The 23,859-nt window shown below is 47.7% G+C and overlaps 1 protein-coding gene across 1 annotated transcript in view; it reads right to left on the reverse strand.

The window, feature by feature from the left end:
- Positions 1–23,859, reverse strand: part of GRK3 (G protein-coupled receptor kinase 3) — a 67,157-nt gene that overhangs the window by 37,994 nt on the left and 5,304 nt on the right. The window contains exon 2 of the mRNA XM_082774524.1: positions 14,509–14,585. Coding sequence (XP_082630650.1) covers positions 14,509–14,585 — 77 coding nt within the window. The remainder of the gene's footprint in view (positions 1–14,508; positions 14,586–23,859) is intronic.

Below are 23,859 nucleotides of genomic sequence, written 5' to 3' on the forward strand. Positions count from 1 at the left end.
ATGCAGAGCCCACTTCAGCACTATGCAGCAGCTCTGCTGCAGTGCACAGGAGGGCACTTAAGGGCCAGCCACAAATTCTGTGCCCTTTCTTTCCACTCACTGCCATCTGATGCTGTCAGAGACCCAAGTAAAACAAATAACAAACTGCTCAGGAGCATCAGTCACAGAGGACAAAGCAACACTGATCAGGCAAACAAAAGGTCTAGTTTATGCATAATTAAAAGATTTATCGGCTTCTTGGTAGCCCCTCTAGCTATATCTGGATCCCAGGTTAAATTTCCTATTAGCAGAGCTTCTTTTCCTGGGGACCCCTTGATTTAGTCATAATTAGATACCAAACAAGGGATTATGGCCAGACAACTCCAATACTCGTTAAGCTGATTAGGATGATATTTTGAAGATCATACAAACTGGGTTTTCTTCTCTAAATAAGGAAAGAAATCCAATTAAGGGATTCCCTTATAAGATTTCGCAAACTTTCTAATTATTCCCACCAAAAAGAATCATACTTGAAATATTTTATAAACAACTGGGTACTCCTAAAAACCCAAACCGAAGCAGTTTGCTATTCCTTGACAGCCATTTGCAGTGACAGTGCCTGTGTTGTTTGTTTGCTCTCAGCGCCTGTCTGGGTTGCAGCTTGGCTGGCAGAGCTCTCAGTGAAGCTGCCCAGTGCCCGCAGAGTCCCAGAGCATCCCCGCCGCCCGTCTGGAAACCAAGCACACCCCGACCCGCTCGTCGCCAGAGGATGACACATTCTGCCCCGAAATGCACGCAAGTTGTTCTCGCTGGAGAGCACAAATTTTCTGGCATCCCATTGTCGGCACTGGAAACACGGCATAAACCCGATCTGGTGCGAATCCGAGACAGAAATTGTGTATTTCTGGATCACGCAACGGTGCCACTCATGGACCTAAACCTAACTCATTAACTCTTATTTTACACATGATCGAAACATAAGCAGCACAGAGCAAAATAGTGCTGAATAGACCGAACTTTTATTTGGACAATGAACCAAAGAAGATTACAGTCGGGTAATTAAGAGACCGAAGAGTGGCACAAACAGCAATGAATGCAGTGAAAGAAAAATCCCTGGCGTGTTCCCAGCTACTGGCTCCTTACCAAAAAAACCCACAAACAAAATAAACCCACAAAGACAACTGTGGGAGGGGTGTGAAAATATAGCAACACACATTTTCAACAATGCCATTCCAAACATTTTGGCCCTGTTCAATTGGACAGAGAACAAGGAACAATGACAGGCTTACGCTGGCTGCATTAGACAGACCTCTTCTCACTAAGATACTTATTTTTTTTAATTGCACTGCTGTCTTAAAAAAAGAGACGTCCAAAAGAAGAAGTTAGAAACCTTTATAGATCATTAATGTATCAGCTACTCACCATTATCTTTGTAGGAAAAAGAAATAAATTCACTCCCAGTAAAGAAATACTGTTTGATAACAGGTTGACATAAAAAATTGATGTTTCTTCCTTTCAAAAACCCATTGACTAGGAGCATTTACACACATGTATATTAAAGCACACTGTACACACAGATGCACACACACGTTACACAGTCACTAAGAAGTATTTCCCAAGACATGTCTCTCACAAAGCGAGGAATGCCGAATGCCACCACGTACGAGTGGCAAACCCAAAGCCAGAGCCTTTCTCTGGGGGCCATCAGATAGCAGCAGAACAGGCGCTGCGTCACAGAACCACATCCCTTCAAAGAAAGGTTGCTGGTTTTTGGAAGATCTGCTGTAGCCAAACCAAGAGGAGGATCGGGTACCATAAGCTTGTGACACGCACGGCTGTGTAGCTGTGGAGGCAGCTGGAGGAGGAGAACCCACGGGATGGGATGGGATGGGATGAAGATTGGGATGGAGTTTGGGATGGGATGGGAGGGCAGCAGGAAAACTTCATTTCTATGGGTAACGGGTCAGAGGCTGATGGTTAGGCACAAAGAAGGATCCAGAGACTGTAAAAGACAGATCCTATCCTGATGGAAACCTTGTGGAGCCTGGAGGACAGGGATACTAAGGAAAAGTCTTTGGGGAAGCCTAGAAGCAAACAGATTGCCAAGCCAGGAGAGCAATTTGTACTGACAGAGAAAAAAACAATCGGAACCTGCACCACCCAGTCATGAGCACTGCTCAAAGGAGTCTAAACTTCCAAATGTTATACACAATTCAACAGATCGTGGGTAAATTCTTCATGCAAGAAGCCCTATTCCCTGATTTCTATCACTTCTGAACAATTGACCTTAAAATATGAACTCTTTCATGGCATGACTTCAAACACCAATGTGCTCCTCCTGCCCGTCCCCACAGCCCCGCTCTGCGTCCCCCTGCTGCCCCGAGCCCAGGCAATCCCAGTGACAGCTCCACGCTCAACACTACCAGCATTTCTGCTTCTCCTCCTGTCATATCCGTGGATCCTGCACTTCCACTGCAGCATAAAGGATACCTATCTCTTCTTTCACTGATGTTCTGAGATTGAGTGAAAAATTATTAGCCAGAAACCGTCGCTCTCAGATAATAGCAAAACTAATTGACAGAAGCAGCACTGAATAAGTGACAGTAGTTCTAAGAAGTTCAAGCAGAACTGACGAAAAGCACAATAAGCACAGTTAACTACACACGTAAAAATAAGAACAGAAAGCAGGAATTAAAAAAAATGATAGCGTTAAGTAACAGATAAAAGGAACCAGCAATTATTTATGAAATAAAGATGTTGACAGCTTTTGGCTTTAAAGATTTCTTCTATACTATATAATTTCTGCAACAACCAGATCGCTAGTAGTAAAGGAAAAATAAATACATTTTTTAAAGCTCTTTCTGGTAACACCGAGGTGATGGATGAAATCAGCAATACAGACATGAGAACAAGGCAGCACCCGGCTCCCACCCAGCTCCAGGCCTCTGCCCTCCCAGGCTCTGGACAGGAATTTTTTCACATTTTCTTCTTACGGACGATCCTGTACAGCTAAGTGTGCCAGATGCCATCATCTGTAGTAAATCTGGCAACAGACAAGACGTCTTTCAGGGAGGGATAAGGACAATGGCTGAGGTTTACAGGCGTTGGCTCATGAGCCATGCACTGTGAAGCTGCAACGTGGCCTGTGGCCCTCTCCTCTACAGTTTTAATTGGGAAACGCTGCCCTCTCGGCTGGTTGGGGTTAAAGCTGCCCTCCGGTGTTACACGGCTGCTTGTAGTTTTCCTGCCCTGCTATCACTGTGCTAAAGCAGGGCGCACTGGTACATCCCATGGGCACCGGGACGGCCGCGGCGGCAGTGCCAGCAAAGGGCTGCTCTGCCCGAGGGCTTGCTCCAGCTTCTGCCGTTTGCCACGGTCTAAAGGTCACCTCTGCATTCCTGATCTTCACCAGAACGTCAATTAATTGAGAGCACAGAATAATAATAATAAAATTAATGAGGAACTCTGTAATAAAACAGCCTTGGAAAAAAACTACTTATCTAATCCTAGCTGGAATTTCATTAGCATCTGATTCAAATACCCTTTTAACAGGAGTAAACAAAAATCTTATTAAAACAAACAGAAGTGACTAGGTAGGACAGCAGGGCTAAAAATAGGTACTTTTAGCCTTGATGTAAGTATTCAATATGCCACTGACTGCAAGGAAGCTGCATCTATTTACAGCGGACCTGAACGTGGTCCAAAGTGCTGATGTAGACTCTTTCTAGTAAGCAAACTTGCAAATTAGAAAACAAAAATACCAAGCTGTTCCCAAACCCTGGCTAAACGTGCTGTGTATAAATACAGCATAATGAAAGACAAATGGGCAGTGACACGGGCACTGTGCTCGGTGAGGGCTCGCTGCCCATCATCTCTGCCCCAGACAGGAGCAGCTCCCACCCGAGCCTTACCAGGCTCCCGGGGAGCACACATGGACACTGCTCATCACAGCATGGAACATGCAGGTTTGTCCCTCATTTGGGGCACTTCCCAAAGGTCCCTCCCTCCAAGAACCCTCCTGATCGTTGTCCTTTGGCTGAATTTGCACTGCAGACCCAAGGAGCCCGAGGAAGCAACCAGAGGGCCAGAGCCATGCCGCGCGACTGCCAAGGGCACCTGCTGCAGGGCAGCACCCAGGAACAGCAAAACCCAACTAATGCAGCAAAAACACTGCAGGTTTGTTTGTTCTGTAACCACCTGAAATCACCTTCAGCTGGCAGCGGGTCCCCGTTAGGCCCCAAGGCCGTGATGCAGACCCGCTGGGTAAGAGCCGTGCTCCAGCCGCTGCCCAGCCCCACGCCTGCCCTTCCTGCTGGCAACCACCAGCTCGTCCTTCAGCCCCACGTGGATTCTTCAATTTGTCTCAAATAATGCAACCAGCCCACCACCAGATCTGGGTTTCAGGCACAGAAAGTTAGGGACAGAGGTCAACTATCAAAGCACACAAAAATAGTGACTTGAACCTGCCTGCAGTTGTTACCGAAGATCCAGTCAAGTTCAAAATCTTGTTCTGTGTGGTACCTGCGCTCAGTTGCCATAGCACAGGATAATTAAGACCACCTAAAAGCTCCAGAATTGAGACAACCAACGATTTCCTTGTTCAGGAACAAAGAGGCTTGCTACTACCCGGGAAAACTCATCTGCGTAGGAATCACAGCTTTGGCTAGGTACAAAGCCACAAAAAATCTCACAGCCCAGAAGGCACCACAGATTTCTCCACTATTTTTTCCAATTATGAGCTATTTGCCTTTAACCTATTTTTTCTATTAGAGCCTAATGTACATTCACTTTTCATTAACAATAATAGATCACAAATTAAAACATAACTGCGCATAAAATGCAGGGTAAAGGAACAAATTATATTTTACAAGGCAGCACTTGCATACAACGGTGACGAGCACGGAACAATTTTCCTAAAACAGAAGCTAACCGAGCTGAAATGAGCCTGCAAGTTGCCAGGTAGCTTGTTTAATGACTTCAAAAATCAGCACATGAAAATAAATTTTGGCTAAAAAGTTCCAAGTGTCTCTAAAGACTATCCTTACTTCTGGGCATGTTTTCCAATGGCCTTAAATCCTGCATGAGCACAGCACCGCCTCGCTATCCCTCCAGCACACCCATTTCAAACACTGAGCAGTATTCCCAGGCTGTCAAACCTCTGTCAATATTGGCTTACAAGGTAGAGGGGCTCTTGAAGCGCTAATACAGCAACTTATTGGGAGCATTCAGCTCTTATTCTGCTTCAGCCCCAGCAGAGCAGGTCGCAGCACAGCCCTGGATTGCAGAATCTGCATTTCAAATGAGGCCGCCGCAGTCTGCCCTGGCTCCTGGCAGCAGCCCCGAGTTCAGCGCATCCAAAGGGCAGGACCAGCAGCTGTCAGGACGTCAAGTGGTGGCACGCCAATTCAAACGATGAAAGGAATTGTAAGGAGAAGGGGAAAATGCTTTATTTTTAACACATAGCTGCAAATCATTTTTAGAAATTGATGTCTATGCTTCACTCGCTGCGATTGCCTCTGATCTTTGCCTCAATAAAAAAAAAAAAAAAGGCACACATCATTTTGGTAAGAGCTTTGTGAAATGCACCTCTGAATTTCTGAGCATACAATAGATCACTTTTCAAAGCCAAGAAGAGAACAGAATGGGCAGAACCCACCTCTGAACCACATTTATTATGTATGGTTCGTACTCCGGTCTCCCCAACATGCAGAATCCCAGCTGACAAAAGGAGACCCACACGTACATTGGAAGTGGGGTATCAAAGGCACTGAACGCATCAGAGGTGGGGGACAAAATATGGGTGCACATAACAAGTATCTATCTCTGTAAGACCTCAAACTAAGATCCCTAAACAAAGATATGTAAAAACATTCTGATTTTTAACAGGACCACGAAATACAGCATGAAGCATTTCATTTCCATCAGTCAGTTGTTACAAAGAACATGCTTCAATTCCTTTACTAGAGCTCATCAAGAAACAGAGGACTTGAGTTTTGTTCTTTTTTCACTTGCAAATACAAGAAACTCCCACCACTTTCACAAGTATGTGGTATTAGCAGCTACCAGCAAGCTATTAGCAGGCTAACAAGTATCAGCAGCTTTAAAATGCCGTGGTGGTTGTTATTTATCCCCTCGTTCCTCACATCACAAGAATACTCAGTCCCTGTGAAGGATGTGACAGCTATGTTCTGGATCAATATTTTTCCGTGGTCCAACTTTTAACCATGCTGTAGGCAATGCAAGCCAGTGGCCCCTGGTTACCGAAGAGCACACCGCTGCTTCTGAAGCATTCAAAGCCATGCCCAGGTCGCTGCTGTGAATTATTTAACACACAAAGCAGGCTGGGGGTGCTTCTGAGAATGGGCGATAGGATCATTTAATGTAGATATGGAATAATTGTAGTATAGAATAATACGGAACAACAGCAGAAGGGTTTTGTCACGTCTCTGGTGCCGATGTTCCCCTTTGCAAGCCCTGTTCAGGAGCTAAACCACTGTAAAGAAGCAAACCGCTCCACAACAACATCTAGGGGGACTTACACTGTGTCTGGTATCAAAACACCACACCAGTGGTATTTAGTTAGTAAATACAGACAGTGCTAAGTGAGGTAAAGAGGAGCAAAGCCACCCAAACGACAGCGACAGGGCGCAGATGACTCCTGCATGAATTTCAGAGCCTTCCTCGGCTTTGCCCTGTGCACTCAGAGAGGAAAGCTGCTGAGAGCTGGGGAGCCAGAAACAGATGGCTTTCCTTCTCTTCAGACCTTCCCCTTCGAATCAAAGAAGTTAGTGAAACGCTCAGAAGTGCTCTGTGCACGTCTGACCCCAGCTCCCCAGCACCCAGCCAGGCGTGCATCGCAGAGCAGGGTATTTCGGCGGCACTGGCTGGACATAATGCTGTCAGTGGAAACGGGCCAGGAAACAGAGAAGCAACTACCCTATAAGGTTACTGTGCTGCTCCCCTCCAGCCTGAGGATTCGGAGGTCCGACGGTGCTCATTACTCAGCCCTGACACTGCACCAGTGACGTCCTGCAGCAAGAACCTCGCGGCTCTGGACGAATTCCCTGGGGGCTGCAGGCTGTACTACACACCGTTCTTTTATAGGGCAGATATTCGTATGGAACCATGGAAGCATTTGAAATGCTTATAGCAAATATCCGTGTCTGTTCCCTCATCCACAAATGAATTCCTAGGGCAACCGATAGCCACAGCTCTGCGACTTTCTGACTGCTGTAACTCTTAAAACCACTGCTGAAAGTTAGAAAACTTAACAGCTTCAGTAATTTATATTCCACTTACTGTACTCTTGGTACCCGAGCTTTTCTCCCCTTACTAATGAGTTATCCCACTGAGATGAATGAGTATTGCTGGCAGGACCAGAGAACCTGCTTCATTATTTGTACAGAGCTATGCAGGTAAATCTCATTAAAGTTGTTATTATGCCACGTTAAAGATGTGGAAAACTAATATTTACCTATTTCACAGTGGTGTTCTGAGGCTTAATTAGTCTGTGAATTGTTTCAAGACACATGGATAAAAACTCCACAGGAACGCAACTGCTTCTGATTGACTGAGAAATTGCAGGGGGGAGGGAAATTGGGGTTGTGCGGTGTCACCGCGTTCTGCACAAGTAGGATATTGCATCAGAAGGGGGCTATGGAAGCTTAAGCGAGTGCAAGCAAATAGAAAAAAAGGTATTTAGAAAACACTGTCTTTGGTGTGGAAGCAAGCCACAAGGATGGGTTTGTAACATCCAAGTTCGAAGCTCTCTACATGGGTCTTTGATGGAGCCCAGTGCCCTGCAGACACCTCCCCATCAGCTTGGGGTTTACTCTCTGATATGTGTTTTTGCTGAAAACTTTGAACATCCGAGTGAAATTTCTTGGATAAAATTCAGATAACTTGTAATATGTCATCTATATATACCTACACCCATATATGTACACATTACGCTCATCACCTATCCCCTACAATACTACTTCTGGAGTTCCAAGTTTCTAGAGCGCTTTGAATTCTTAATAACCAAACCCCAAAACTGTGTAATTGCACTGCTCTCCTGAGATGAAGCCTGTTTGACCCCATGACTGTAATTTACCCAGAATCGTACTGTATATAAATGTTAATATGTATCAGCATGTGTACATCATCTATTATGTGAAGTTCCAGAGGACAATATATATTTTTTTTCCTATTCTAAAGCTCTAACTTAACCTACAGTTCCACCAGGAATCAGACAACTGAGTATCTTCAACACCTCCAAAAAGAAAGCCATGGGAGCATATCAAGCTGCATCCCAACAAAGAAATGCTCAATTATTTATGATCAGAAGAAAAAGAAAAACAAACACATACATTTTTTATATGGCTTTGGATACTATTTGTCCCTGACACACAAGGCAGACACCTCTGCCTGCAGGCAAACCGCAAATAAAGTCTGCAGCAGGAAGCTTCATCAGCATCCCTCTCAACGATCCTTCAACGTAATTCATGCAAGTGTCATGCTTATTTTACAATAAAATAAAACAAAAAGTACACTGAGAGAAACGCAGCTTCCAGTAGCATTTAAATTATGAGAGAGGAACTAGATCTTAAACCCAGCACTGATTCTGTGAAGGGTACACATGCAGCAAGCAGAGGGGCTTGCAGCGCGCGCTTCTTCTCCCTTCGCATTCCCGCTCCAGTCCGATGCAAGTGGAGCATCGCTGCGAAAGACCAGCTCCAGCGTGAAACATCTTACACGGACAGTTTCTGTTTCGGTTTACAATCGCACCGTTTCCGATATTTACTTGCGGTTTGGATTTTGCGTTGCTTTTAACCGATCACATGAAGTGTCCAAGGAAAGCATGTGCTCAACAGGCTCGTAAAAGAATCCCGCGGACCATCCACCATCCAGGTTTTAGTCTAAACTTGAATTGAAAATAAGAAGTAACAGCAGAAAGAAGAAGATCGGTCTTAACAGTGTTTTAAATATCCCTTTTTTGTTCGCCAGCTACTTCCTGATTTTGATGGAGCCCACTTCTGCGCGGTGGCCGTCCTCCCCAGGTCCGAAACGGAACCCCAGAAGAAAACCACTTGAATAAACACTCTGCCTTCTCGCTCCTGCAGAAACCCCTGCCAAGCACACAACTGCTTTCCCTATTACATGGCTGCCCGTTATTTAATATCAATAAACCAGACCAGAGTAAAATAATCACCACGATACAGGTCTGGCGTGCACCACTGAGCACAAGTCCGAGGCCAAGACACTCTCAGCCAGCCAAGGCTCTCCCGCAGCCCGTGCATGCCCCTCGATGCTCTGGAAATGCTCCCGGTTTCCCCAGGCGGCTCCACCAGCACAGGGCCTGGAGCAGGGTCTTGGGGCAGCAGCAGCGTCCCCAGCCCGTCCAGCAGCCAAAAGCTGAAGTGACTTGCTGTCCCCTCTGCATAGTTTTATTGCTTTCGTTGTTATTTCCTCAGAGGACTATTTAATTAGTTCAAAATGCCAACGGCACATAGATCTTATGCTTAAATTAAACAATAGCCTAAATAATGCTCCAGGGAGGTACTTTTCCCAGCCCGTTATTTTTAGGCATGGCGGGGAGCGCAGTGCGCCGTGCTGCCACGCTGCGCCGCGGAAAGAGGAAGAGCAAGAATGTTTTTCTCAACAGATTTTAACTCAAGATCCATCTAATCATTAGCATCAAAACTCTGAAATAATGAAATATGATGGGTCTCTAACTAGAGAAACAAGCAACAGAAAGCATGATTCATTGCACTAAAAAAAATCTTTAGCTGTTCTCACCCTATTTTTTTATTTTTTTTTTTCAACAGAAAGTTGTCACTGACAAAGCCAGAGGAAACACAAGCCAGAACGGTCAGGAGCGCATTTCCCTCTAACCGCAGAGGGCAGGCAGAAAAGTCCCTCCCCGCAGTTGCAGGTTGTCTGTGCAGAAGTGACTCTAAAATAAACCAAACGCTCATCTGCTCTGAAAACTCAGCTAAAAAGCCACCAAGATACACGCTGGCTGTACTTGGCTGCAGCAGCACAAAGGGAGCAGATAAGATGCCGAGGGCCCTGCCAGGAGCGGGATGTGCAGGAAGCGGCACCGACACAGACGTGGAGCGCTCACCCGGGGCTGGGAAGACCTCCAGCTCGGAGCCTGCCAATTCACGGGGACAGAAGAGAAAGTTAAGATCATTTCTCGCTCTACAACAGCGGATGGCACAGAGGAAAAAAAAATAAAACTCATTTTGTCAACCATAGGGTTCTGTCAATCAGTTCTTTCTGCAAGTATTTTATTTCAAGACAATAAAACAGAAATTAGGAGGAGCTTCACAGAGGGGAAACAGCAAGTTATTTACTAAACAAGGTGAAAAGTTTGTACTTGTACATACTGTAGCATGACCAGCTGCTGGGACAGCTAAAATATGTTCTGCTCTCATCCTTCCCCAGACCCAAAGCCCACACTCTGTGCAATGGAGAAGCTGGGAACGGTGCAGGTGAAGGTGCCACGTCCCACCAGCCTGCGAAGGGTCACGAGAGAAGCTCTGGCCAAGCCCAGGGCAGGACCTGAAGCTGAAGGATGCCTCGTGCCTCCCTGCCAGCCCTGCCCATCGCCTGCCGGGTCGGTGCAATGCGTCAGAAGGGCCACCACCAGTCACCAAACTATAACTGGCCAGAGGTTTGCTCCAAGGGATTCCACTTTAATGACCACAATGATCCTAAAGTGGTAGGCTGACCTAATTCCCTACGTTTGACACTTGGCAGTTACACGTGCAGCAGCTCCACCCCCCACAGCTCATCCCCAAACTGCCCCAAAAGCAGCGTTTTACATCCCCCCCCCTCCGCAGCGTAACCCACGGAGAATTTCACATACACTTTAACACGGCCGAGACGCCGAGTAGCTTCCACATGTAAATTACAGATACTGGGATAGCAGAAAACGTCTTTTTTTTTTTTTTTTTTTTTTTTTCTGAAGCAAACACATAATCTGGTGTTGTAGCAAACAGGATGTGGTAAGAAGAGAGGCAGCTCGAGGTGGTTACGCACCCCGCTCCGAGACGCGCTGTACTTCCCCATGCAGCCTCTGCTGGGGAGGAAGCAGCTTCTGCGGGAGCAGCCGGTGCCGGGCCATTAAGCGCTGCCAGAGCGTTTTGCTGGGTGGCTCTGTTATCTCCGGGGCCTCTGACTCATTCGGCGATTCTTAGAGAGTTCAAGATCATTCTGGAGAATCGCTCCTGCACGGCCGGGCCACCTCCCGGGGATGGGAGCGACCCTGTGGCCCTCGTGCAGAGAAAGGGGCACACGGAGGAGAGTTGGCTGGGCAAATCCTCTGAAGGCAGCCCCAACCCCGCAGGGCGGCTGCCACCAATTTCCCTGCTCTCCCTTTGGTGCTGGAGGGCACAGCCCAGGTTTCGGTGCCAAAACCCCTGCGATTCCCTGGGGGCGGTGGCAGGGAACGAGGGCACAGCTTGTACAGCAGAAGCGCGGATCCCACCAGGATTTGGGGGCTCACGAAGGATAAACGCCTGCAGCAGTAAGCCCAGCACAAGCAGGCTTGTTAGCAGCAAAGCATCCCCCAGGAACGACTCCCTGCTCGGTATCAGGCAGACTCGCACCAGACAGCTGATCAAAGCCCTGTGCTGTTTTGTTTTTTTTTTACATCCGAAAGGCCACTGAAAAACCAGAACAAACAAGGAACTGGAGCCGTAAGAACGAACTGTGGTCTGGAAAAAAAACACAGCAGTCCTCACCCACGTCGCACTCGCCAAAGAAAAAATGAGGTAGTTTGATGAAGTTTTGTATTTAGTTTATGACCAATGCTGCAGCGGGGCCAGCAGGACGGCTGCGGCTCGCGGGGCGATCTCAGCCCCCACCTGCCCCCTGCACGTCCCCACCATGAAGAGACAGCAGCAAGAGGGAAAAGGTGATTAGACTTTTAATTACCACACCGTATTGATTCTCGCAGCATTTTGCATAATGCCTGCCTAAAATTGAAGGTACTTTACCACAAGCAATTATGCTAATGTCTGGAAACAGAACCAATTTAATGGCAAAGAACAAGCTAGAAAACGCAATAAAATTTAAATGAACAACCACAGTAAGGAAATACAATATTTTCAAGTGCAATGCAAAGTCTTCTGTTAAAAACAGTCAAATGTTATCTTTTTTCTTCCCTCCTAAATCCTTCCTCAGAAGAAGCCAGCTTCAGAAGCGACCCGGGCTGCAGCCCAGCGAGCACAGCAAACCTCCCCGTGTCCAGGCAATGGAGCGTGAGGACAAGGAGAGAAGGGAAAAGCTCTCTGCACATCTATGAGCTGGGCACCCCAGGATCTGGGAAAAAACAAACCCAGTAATGAAACCCTAGGCTCTACAATTCTAGGTTTGATAGCTACCGAAGTAGGGAAAATAAGAAGATAAAATCTTTCATTTCTTCCAGAGTCACTGTAATTGCTGTAACTTATCAGAGTAACTGCAAGTCTTCACTGTTCTTTGGAACCAACTATTAATGAAAAGTATCCAATTACATAAATACAAATGTGCGTTACATATAAGCTGTTCCATCCAACTTCACTTTTTATTTTCAAAAAGACTTCTTCATTTCATTGCCACCGCACAGAAACAAACAGCTCAAGTCAACCTTTATGTGGTTGCTTAAAATTCCACTTATTTTGCAACTGCTGTGCTACAGCAATACACCAGTGATTCAGCACAGACTGCTAAACTGAAGTGCGTGCTGAAAGATGTCAGCAAAAGCAAACAAGATATCTACGTATGTACAATACAGAACCTGTGGCCAGAACAAGAAGTCAGTTTTTAGGCACAAAGATACAGACTACCCTTCAATTACCGTAATACGCTGGAAAGCTTCATGAGATTTTTATGTACACGTACTTCAGACCCAAGCTTCCACACCCATCTATGTAAAAAGCTGAGAAACTATCAATGACAAGCTACGAAACCATAAAAGAAGAGCATTGACTTTACTTTGGCAATACTCTAATCTCGTTCCACAATACTCTCATACCTACCCAGCCACATATCTCCAGCTGACCAAGTCCTCGACATTTCTGCTTCTGCCAGAAATAGAGACTGGCCCAAAGGGCACCGGCTTCCCTAGGAGGCAGGGAGCAGCGACACCCTGCTCTTGGGCATTTGCTTCCACTGCTCGTTACGGTCTCGATGTCCTTCAGACCAAAGTAGATCCACTGACCTCCTCGAGTCTTTCCAGCCTGTTTTATGATTTTGTCCCCATTTCGCAAGACAAGAGCTGGTGTACTATCCTAGCAGAAGTATGGCAACCCACTCCTAAAATCCACTGGACAAAGATTTCACAAGCCCCTCACAAAATCCCTTCCACTGCTTTACTGCCTATCCCATTATTCAAATACTAAATATTAAGAAAATTATATATATATTTTTTTAATTAGAGGCAAAACCTCTGGAAAACCTCACCATTTCTGCAACAACTTTTCTGGTTTTTATGACTGTTCGGCCTCACTTCTCTCTTTCATAGCCTACATAATGCCCTATTTCAGTACTTCCTCGTGGGTCGCTCCTCGCAGATGCTAAGTAAGGTCTGCTCGCTGCCGCTGCTCGGTCCTGGACTCTTTCCAGCAGGTCCATGTACGTTCTGTAGCCTGGTGCCAGGACTGGCCACAGCCTTCTGCCAAGGAGGATTACTTTACATGCCTCATGGGCTGCAATCCTGGTTTTATATTTAGTTGTGTGATCGAGCTGAGACGTCACAGCTTACTGTAACAACCCGGCCTGGTAGAAATGCCAGCCCCATCAGTGGTTTTCCACCCTGCGTTCGTGTCTTTGCTCCTGCACAGGTGGAGAGCAGTACCTCTAGTTCGTGGAGATCTTTTGTAATTCTGCCTTGTCCTCAGTGTGGTCACAGTCCTTCTCAGTGTGCAATGCAAGCTGAACACGGAGGCTTCTCACCCCAGCACTGCCCTGTTAACTATGGCACTGTGCAGAAGCTGATCTCTGGCACTGGCCACTGCTGTGCAAATTCACTGGATCCAGCCCCCCGTCCTCACCCCAAACCACTGGAACTGTTCCTCGGGCCAGCTCTCCCAGCAGCTGTGCCCCACACGCAGCAGTTTCACCCAGGCTCCCCTTCCCTGCTGCCAGCAAGAGCACATGTCAGCCAGGCAGGACAACACGCGTGGTATTTCTGCACAGCCGCTCCCTGACCAGCAAGGCTTATTACCCTGTAAAAAAAAGTCAAACTGATGTGACACATTATATTGTTGACAAGCCCATACCAAGTAATATAATTTTCTCCTACATGTTTCCAAGTAATTTGATTATTTTTCCAGTAGTTTTCCAGAACATGAAGTTAAATTGACAAATTGCCTTGCTTCACCTTCTACCCTTTCACAACATTTCATTCTCCTGAAGGCCTCTGCTTTACCCAGTCCTGTCCATATTCCTGTATTCTTCAGACCACCTACCATACAAATTTTCTGCAGCCGTTACAAAGAAGTGGCAGACAAGTCAACCTTAAAATTTTACAGGAGTAGCACTTGAAACACGACTTACCAATTTTCTGGTGAAAGATCTTGTCAAAGGTTAATTCACCCCTTTCCTCGAGGTACTTCTGCATAACACTGCGGATGCTGAAAGGAAAAAAATAAAAAATAAAGTTGCTTGAAACTGCTTCTTTCAAACACAACAGTTAACATTCTCTGGGAAAAGGGATCACTGCAAGGAAATGCCCACGTAGGAGACCCACACCAAAAGCCGTGCCGCCACCCCTAGCTGCAGCCCAGTTGCTGATGGACTGAGTTCAACACTGCCAACGATTTTATGACAATTCAACCTTTGCCTACGAATACCTTTCCAAACATCACCTTGCTAGCCTGAAATTAGAAATGGATTCTCAATACTATGATTTTATTAATTTTTTTAAAGGTTCTTGAAGTTTGAGGTACGCACACAGAAAAGCACTTTGCGCCCGCTGTAAATATTCACACCAGCACTTATCGATTGCCAAAGGGACACAGCCTACATCACGCAGTGTGGTGTTCCTGGAATCCCAATTCAGCAATCTATATTACTTAGGAAGGTTTGAAAACACCACAAGTGACCTCAAACTGGACAAAAACAGCCATCAGAGGCTGCTACACGTAGTTCCTGTGCCGCGTGCCACCACACCAGTGGGAGCACAGCAGCTAAGGAGCATTCCCCAGCTTTCCCTGGGTTTGCTTTTATCCCGGTGAAGAACTTGTGGCCAAATGGGATGGGAGCATGGGACTGCCCCAGGGCTGGAGCACCAAAGCTGGCTGATTTGCCTCAAAAAGCACGAGGTGAGCCCGGGGACACGGCGTGCAGAAGGCAGGGGCTCGCTGCATGGCCCGGGGACCTGCTGGGCGCTACTTCTCCTTGGTTCTCGCACCAACTTTTGGCTTGCACCACGTAAAATGAATGTTCAAGTCAATCGAATCCGCATCGGGCCGTTAACGCTGCTATTGCCATCTATCATTTAGAAAATTAGCCAACAGGCTCCATTAGGGCCCCAGCTTGGCTGCAGTGCACTTAACATCTACTTTGCCTAATTTATAATGTCACCATCACTCATTTAAACCACATTAAAGATGATTTTCTTTATTTGTCAAGAAACGTCAATATTCATTTTAATATAATGGCCATAAAAATTTCATATGGGCAACGATACAGGTACACAAATCCTAAAATCAATGCAGCACAGCAGCACTGTGTCTTGATAAAACAACTACAGTGTGACAGCACTCAGCCCAAAGCACCCAACATTTCTGTTCCCCATTTTAAAATTGATATTTTCATTTATACTTGGTATTTGTATAAAACTAACCACCAATAGCCTGCACAACGTGCCCATGCCCTAAATAACGTTATCAAAATCACTCGCATTTCTACAAAAGTCAGGCTGAGCACCCACTCCTTGTGAAATGCAGATTCTGAAGCTGACCGAGGGCCAGCAAAAGCCTCCAGTAAAAGGCAATGAACTCCGAGGCCCTAAACCGCAGCCTAGGAAATTATTCTAATAGCTCTCATGCATACCTCGAAGTCCCACATGAAACACAGGCCCATGAGCACCCTGACCCCAGAGGCTGACCTCCACACCACGCTAACCAAGGGCTGGGAGGGTTAAGCCCCATTCATCGGCTCTGAGATTATAAATTACCCCGCGAGGGACTCCCTACCCTTCTTATTTGTTCAGAAAAAAAAAAAAAATAGGACTGCTTTCTGAGTATTTTCACAACATATAGAAAATACCGACTTCAAGTGAACCCCATTCCATGCTCAGAAAAGACAAGGTAGTAAAAGAAAACATATAATTGGCAGAACTACGGCGTTTGCCTGTTCCATAGGTCAATTTTTGGAACACAGGTCCCAGCTTAGGAGGTTTATATGGCCAACCATCAACCTGCCATCCCAGCCCGCCCGGCCCCAGCTGCAGCCCCAGGCGCCTCTCCCGGCACAGTGCCATCACTCGGCCCCAAGGCGCTGTTCCCAGCTGATCGCCAGACCGTCCCTAACAGATTGAGCCCTTCCCATAACAAGGGCATCGGGAAGGCTTTCCTCCAGCACAACAAGCCCACGGCGAGAGATCACACCAGCATAGCTGAGTCTAGACAGCGTGAGTGAAGTGTCCGGGAAAACAGCACCTCTCCTTCTCTCCTTTGCCATCCCGTGCTTCTGCTCTGATGGGTGTCACGGCAAAGGAACACGACGTTTCCTCAACTAAAAAAATCGGAACAGATCTGCAAAGTGCTCGCAGGCTGCAGGAGCCCGCGCCGCATTTCAGCTTCTAAACACCAGACGCTCACCCCCTCAGAAGCATTCCTCCCTCTCCATATGCATAAATATGAATAAATTACATGGAATTGATTACGGTGATCCAAAACAATGACCTTCTAATTCTCCCGCAGAAATTCAAAGTAAAAATCTTAACGAGGTCAAGAGAAATGAAGCAGAGCCCGTACATCCTTCAGAGGGATGGAAAGTTTTAAAATAGAGCCGAGCCCACTCCACAGACAGGAAGGAAGGTGAAGGTTCCTTCTCTGCATTGCGTATTGACCCCTTAGTTGCCCTATGGGTAAACAAGCTGGGATTAAAAGCCGCATTTCACAGAAAAGCAGCCATTTCTAAAAGGCTTTCCAGATCCAAATATGCTTTCAGCGCAAGCAGAGCACTAATGCCACAAGTCGACCTTCTTCAGTTCATCCCAGCTCCCCGCACTGCCTTCACTGCAATACTCAAAATAAGCAGAAACAAAAGCCGGCTAAAAATGAAATCCAGGGAGACTCCGAAAAACAAAAGCATATCCGACTCTACTGGAGAAAAGCCTTTGGTCCATATATACGTATATAATTCATTTATTTTCAGAGAGGAAGAAAACAACACAACAAAAAAAAAATCAGGACTGCTCAGTTTGCTGTCCACACGCCACGAGAAAGCTGGAATAACAGGACAAGTACAAGGGAAAATTGAAAGACAGGCTTGAAGTGCAGTGAGAAATGCCACCCTGGACACCTCAGCCCCAGCACCAGGACCCAGCACTGCAGCTTCTGTGCCAAACTGTGCGCCTGGGGCACAACCTGCCCTGCCCCACGGCACGCAGCCCAAGGAGCCACACCAGGACCTAGTATGGGATAGCACGGGGTGGGGAGAACATCTGGGGAGGGTTTTTTTAATTATTATAAATCCATTTTTCATCTTGATTGCTGGCAATGCAAATGGTCCCACGTGTGCCGGCGGGTGTTCCGCAGCAGGACCGCATGCTTGCGGCAGAAAGCTGCGCTCACAGAGGGGCACGCAGACAGCCCACTGGGTTCTGCACAGCGCCCCAGGGAGCAGTGGCTGCCCAGAGGCAGGCGGTACGATGGCCATATGCAGGTGACCAAGCTGCAAGCTCAATGAGCAGAACAGGTCGGCCTAACCCAGCTGCTCCCCGGCCTCCCCAGCAAGGTGTGAGCTGAGGAACCCGGTGCGAGGAGCCCCAGGAGGCACCCGGGAGCCCTGGCACCATGGCCAGCATCCCGGCCTGTCACAGCTGGATCAAAGACATCCACCAAAAGGCAATCTCCGCTGTTCAAATATCGTCTATAATTAAAGAGCTCTCGCTGCCTATAGGCTGGTGGGGGTGGCGAGCTGAATGGGTGAGCAGAAAGCGCAGCGCCAGGGCAGCGGCACGGCACAGAACGCCCGCTGGGAAACACACCTGGAAAACTCAGCAGAACAAAAAAAAAAAAGAAATGATGTGCTTTTTAACACAGAAAAGCCAGCATCTGCCCAGCCCCAAGGGCAATGAGCAGAGCCCCGCAGCAGGGCCAGCCAGCCGGGGGCACGACCGCCACGGGTGCGGGCGTAGGCAGAAACTGGAAGCTCCAGAGCAGAGTAAAATAAACAGCATTCACTTTGATATTTCCTAAAAGTTCTGCTATTAATTTCAAAGCTGCATGGATTCTGTCCCCGCAGGTTTGTCGCACTAAATTATGCAGGAGTTCTTCTGAAAGCATCTCGCGCCTCGGAAATGGAAAGGGTGAAGAAGGATGCGGTGGTATGTACACACGGGCACACTCCTTCTGTTGGAACTAGATCAAGAAGCTACTTACTGTTGACCTTCTTACTACTGTGTCTTACAGGAGCTTTTAATTATTTATCATAAAAGCACATTATTTTTTCTTGCAAATCAATAAGAGTTCAGATCGGTGGGATGTTACCCAGTGCAGAGATGCCCACACCAGAGCTTGAAAAATAATTTGAAAAATTCTGCCTTACTGCAAGCATTAAAGAATGATACCGACATTAAGAATGCAGTTATACTCCCTAATACATTCACTTATAAGGTGAAACAGAAAAAGGAGAACAAGAAACCAAAACAAGATGAAATGGCAGCTCTACAGGGACTGCCCTGTGGAGAGCACAGCTCAGTGCTGAACTCTGCCAACATTTCCTGTATCATCTCGGGCAAGTCGTAAACATCATCTGCCTCAGTTCCCCAGCCCGTCAAATGAAGCAGTGTTTCCTTTGCCCCTCTCTTTGCCAGTGCAAAGCGTGCATTCCTCAGGGCAGGTATCATCCCTCGGCCAGGTGCCCCGGCACACCGAGCTCCTGGCACACCAAGAAGTGCCCAAACACTAATAAATGCTGCAGGAAAAGCGCTCGGTACTCAGCAGCTGAGCTCCCGCTGCCATCACCAACCTGCTGCACGCTCCCTTAGCACCCTCCTGCTCCCCTTTCAGCTCCCCACAATGCCCCCGAGCCCATCCTAGAGCCAGGCTTGCTCAGACCTCACTGCAGGCGAGAAGAAAGTCTGGAAGCCCCAAGTGTAAGGCTACCAGTGCATCACAAGAAACAGCTTCTCCTTAAACAGCTTTGTACCAGTGTTCTGCAGAGTGGGCAGGAAAAAAAGTCACGTAAGAGAGGGCAACAGGGAGAAGGAAGGAGGCATCCCGACATAAAACCTGCACGATGGATTGCTGACGGGGCTCGGATCTCCTCGTCGCATGCGCACCCCAAAGCAGCCCCCAGCACTGAGCAGCCCCCAGAGAGCCCAGGGCGGCCACCACCCCGAGCTGGGGGCAGGCAGGGGGGGCAGGCAGTGCCTGCTGCCCATGGGAGAGCTGTGAATGCAGCAAGGACACGCAGCCTGCTCCGTGTGGCTTCCTCTCAGACCTGCACCCAGCACATGGCTCGTTACAGGGAAATGCTGCTCCGAACGGTTTTGTCCCCAGTCCCTGTCCAACGTGCTCTGCACATCGCAGCCTCTGGTCAAGCCGTTCACCAGGCGAAGTACATTCCCAGCCGATAATGCCAGCAGAGACTGCTACAGCATCTAATCTGATCTACTGATCTATTACTTGTAAAATTCCCTATTTGAGGAGGAAACAAATCATTAGAAGACCACGAAGACGTTTTTGGACAACAATGAAATAACACGGAAAATATACGTTCCTTTCATTCCTTCCCTTCCTAGCATCCACTGCTACAATAACCCTGGCAGCAACGCAACATCCAATTGACTTAATTATTCCAACAGAGAAATCAAAGTGATCATTGGTACTAAATTAATTAGCGCACATGCTCGTCCCATTCTTCATCTCCTCGGCTGACGAGCAGAGCAGCAAGGAGCGAAAGGAAAGCCTCTCCCCACGCACCCACAGCCCCAGACGTGGCACGGGGCTAGTGCTGGGCTCTGCCTGTTGCTGCCCCACTGGGAGCTCCCCTCCCATTCCCCATCTCCGCACACCCTGCGAGGTCCGTGCTAAGCACGCTCCTGAATCACTGCGCACCACGGCTCTTACAATTGTCAGGGGTGATTAACAACACTTCCTACCCAAGGAGCCTGTTTGCAGGGGAAGGGATTGGAGCACAGAACATTCTGCCACCACCCCCCTCTGGTGCGTGCATCTCATCCAAGAGCCGAGGCAGCTTCACTTATGCAAATGGTATTAATGGAGAAAGTTTACAACCAGGGAGCCGAGAGCAAGAGCTGCGTAGCTCTGATTTCAAATTACACACTCGTGTTCCTTGAGGATCATCTGCATTATCACTGCTGAAATCTGAAACTAATATAAAAGCTTCTAAGCACATGCATTTTTCAGGAATAATTACACTGAATTGTAATGTCAAGGACTTGCCCTTCCACCAGAACGCTGCTACTGAGAGACTGCGAGAGAGAGAGATCGGAATGGAATCACATCTCGCTCCGACAGCAATTAAGCCATTTGTCAATCACAATGTTTGGCTTTTTTCAAAAACAAATACAAAATTATTCATGTGCCAATTTTTTAAAAAAACTTTTCCATGCCTGTAAAATCTTTTAAATTTTCTTTAGAAGTAGCATTCAAGCATAAAGATTGACTGACCTACCTGAACTACAGCCCTTGCTGGCTGAAACATGCTGCACCTGATGGATTTATTTATCATCTCAGGACGTGACTTTAGAGGCTCAAATGTTTATCTGTGCACCCAAAATTCATCCAGAAGCTGCCAAAATTGACCCAAAGATGCCAACCCAAAGGCCTTGAACTACGATCATGCCAGAGTCAGCACGGACAACGTGAAGCAATGACAGAAGGGCACAAGGTCATTACGGACAACTGGTTTTTCTGTAATAAGTGCATTTGAAAAATTCAGCACTGTGAGACTCATCAAAGGTGAAGAGGTCAAGATATTTCTGGTGCGAGAATGAGATCTTTCAAGAACTTTTTAAAACCAGGTAAAACTAACAGAAACGCTGTTTCTCCCCCAGAGGAAACAACCCCCTTTAAACCAGCAGGCATCGCTCCACAGTCCTGCATCCCAAGCAGCACAGCAAAACAGAACAAAAAGGTGTTAAATTGTCTTCACCGAGTTCTTGCACTTCGTCATGTGTTTGAAGCTCAGTTATTCTTAGGCTGCAAAAGTAAGGGAGATGCAAGGGAAGGAGCCACGTTAGAAGTGATCATTGGAACTAAGAAAGGAGACTGGAAAAAGCTGGGGTGACAACACGGGGACGGAGAGGTGCAGGAGCAGTTCGGTAAGAACACAAACAGAATCTGAAGGAGAAGACGTGGGGAAGCCAAGCTGGGATTTAAGAAAACAGCAGGCATAAGAAGGCTCAGAAAGGAAAGTCACCTCCCCAGCATGAACTCGGACAGCCTGATAATCCAACCGACCGCCGCCCCGCAGCGCGCAGCTGAACGCGGCCGCTCCTGACCGTGCCCCGAGCACACAGCAGGGCCCTTCCAGCAGGCCCTCACGCTCAGGAGCATCAAAACCAAGACCCACATTCCTCACACAGCTCCCCCAAAACCCAGCCTGGCGTTCCTCAGCACCTTCCCTTTGGGAGCGAGGGCAGGGATGTGATAACCGCTGTGCCGCTGCAGAGCTGGAGGCTGCGTGTTGTGCTCCAGGTGTCTCCTCCGAGGTCTGCAGCGTTTGGGATTTTGGATTTCAGGGCAGAGGAAGGATGCTGGGGGCTCCTCGCTCAGCGGTGCCGCAGGCCGAGGTAGCAGCTCCTGGAGGGGAACCAGCAGCACTCACCCCGCACAGCACCACTGAGCCCCGTGGCCAGGCACCCAGCCCCTTCCCATCCTTTCCAACAGGACACAACACACTGGGAGGGCAAATTCCTGCACACAGGAACAGACAGGGGGCTCTGCATGGAAGCAGCTTCTCCTAACGCTCTCAGAATTGTTTTATGTCTTTCTGCAAGGTGTGTTTGTATGGGTGGTTATTTGGTTCTGGAATGATTTCCTCGGAGAAAGGAGTGGGCATGGGGTGAAGCTCTTCACGTGGAAAGCAGCTGTGTTTTGTAAGGCTGGAGGCTGCTGCTGTTACGTCAATTTAATTCAGCTAAATTATGTGATTGGGCTAATGCACCCGACAGGTTCTGATAGGCTTTTTTCTAATTTTATTAATCACCCAGAAAACATTATTATTGATAAGAAGCTTAATCCAGCCCATTCCACATGACTTCACCAGAACAGAAGCCACGTTAGGGCCGCACACGTTCACGTCCTGATGCCAACGTCCCAGCATTTCGCTGAGAGCACCCCAGGGAAAGGGCCCGGCACAGCACCTACGGGGCAGCAGGACCCACGGCCAGCCCTCTGCTCATCCCTCGGGTTTCAGGGAGCAGGAGGCTCTGATCTCCTCCCACATTGCCCTCGTTTACCTTGTTTCTTAATTAAAGCACCGATACCCGAGAGAGGGTCTTTAATTGCAGCAGCCCTGCACGGGATGAAGCCAGAACAGCTCCGGGCAGGTCCCTGCGCTGAGCCCACCGGGGCCCCCCTGTCTGCCTGAGCCTCGTGAAACCAGCCTGCAGCTCCTGTACCTGCTGCACAGGCTCTGTGTGAGCACAGGTCCGACAATGCCATCTTTTCACTGCCTTCCCCACCGAGCTTCTTCTGGCAACAAAGTTCGGAGGTCGAATTTCTGAGCAAAACAGTTTTTAGCTGCCCTCACCCTGCGCAGGACTGCGTATTCCACAACAAACGCACATTCAGCCTTTCTCATAACTCTACCTCAGCACAGCCCCAGATTTCCCCCTCCTCAAACAGTCACCTATGAATATTCAAGCGCGCCTTTTCGCCCAAGCAGAACACAGATTCCAAGACAGAAGATAAGCTCCAGCCTATTTCATCATTTCTGGCGATGTGAACTAGCCTTTCAAATACATCCATTACCGTGAATTGCACTAGACTAAATGCAAAATGGCTCTCTCCATCGTAACCAGCAATAGTAAGTCAATGCTTTAAGAAAATAAGGAGATAAAGAACAGCGGGATAATCCAGGATACAACACAAGCCTGAGGGGCAAGCGCCGTGCACGCACTGCTCTCTGAAATCCTGCTGGACAGCGCGGGCACCTGGGGGCTGGGGCACGAAAGGCACACAGGAGTACCTCAAAAGCAACAGGTATTTTTAGCACCTAAAAGCCAAGCAGATGCTGTGCTGTCCTACTGAGATCAGACACAGAAATACCACGCTCCGACCGAGCATGGGATGCTCCAACCTTGGCACGTACAAACCCACAGCGCTCCTCCCGGGTCCACGCTCACGCTGGGACCACCTCCGGCACCCATCCTCACTCCCCAAACACTCCCCTGCCATACACCTCATATTCAGGTATCAGCTCTGAGCCATTTTTACTTCCTTTGTGCCTTGCTCAAACGTTCAGTTCAAATGGTGGGGTACAGCACAGCTGCTAAACATTAAACTGCTTTACAGCTGGAATATAAAACCATTTAGTTCAAATCCCTGTTCCTCTACAGTTCCACAAATTACACCTCAATGAGGCTGCTTTGAGCAGTTTACGTGTCCTGCATGCCCTTTTAATTTCTTACTTCAGCTTCAAATTTTTCAATTACATGTTTAGGAAGTATTGGAAACGGTGTAACGATACCAAGCAACAACC

The sequence above is a fragment of the Aythya marila genome (genome assembly GCF_965140915.1).
Source record: "Aythya marila genome assembly, chromosome: 17".
Lineage (NCBI taxonomy): Eukaryota > Metazoa > Chordata > Aves > Anseriformes > Anatidae > Aythya > Aythya marila.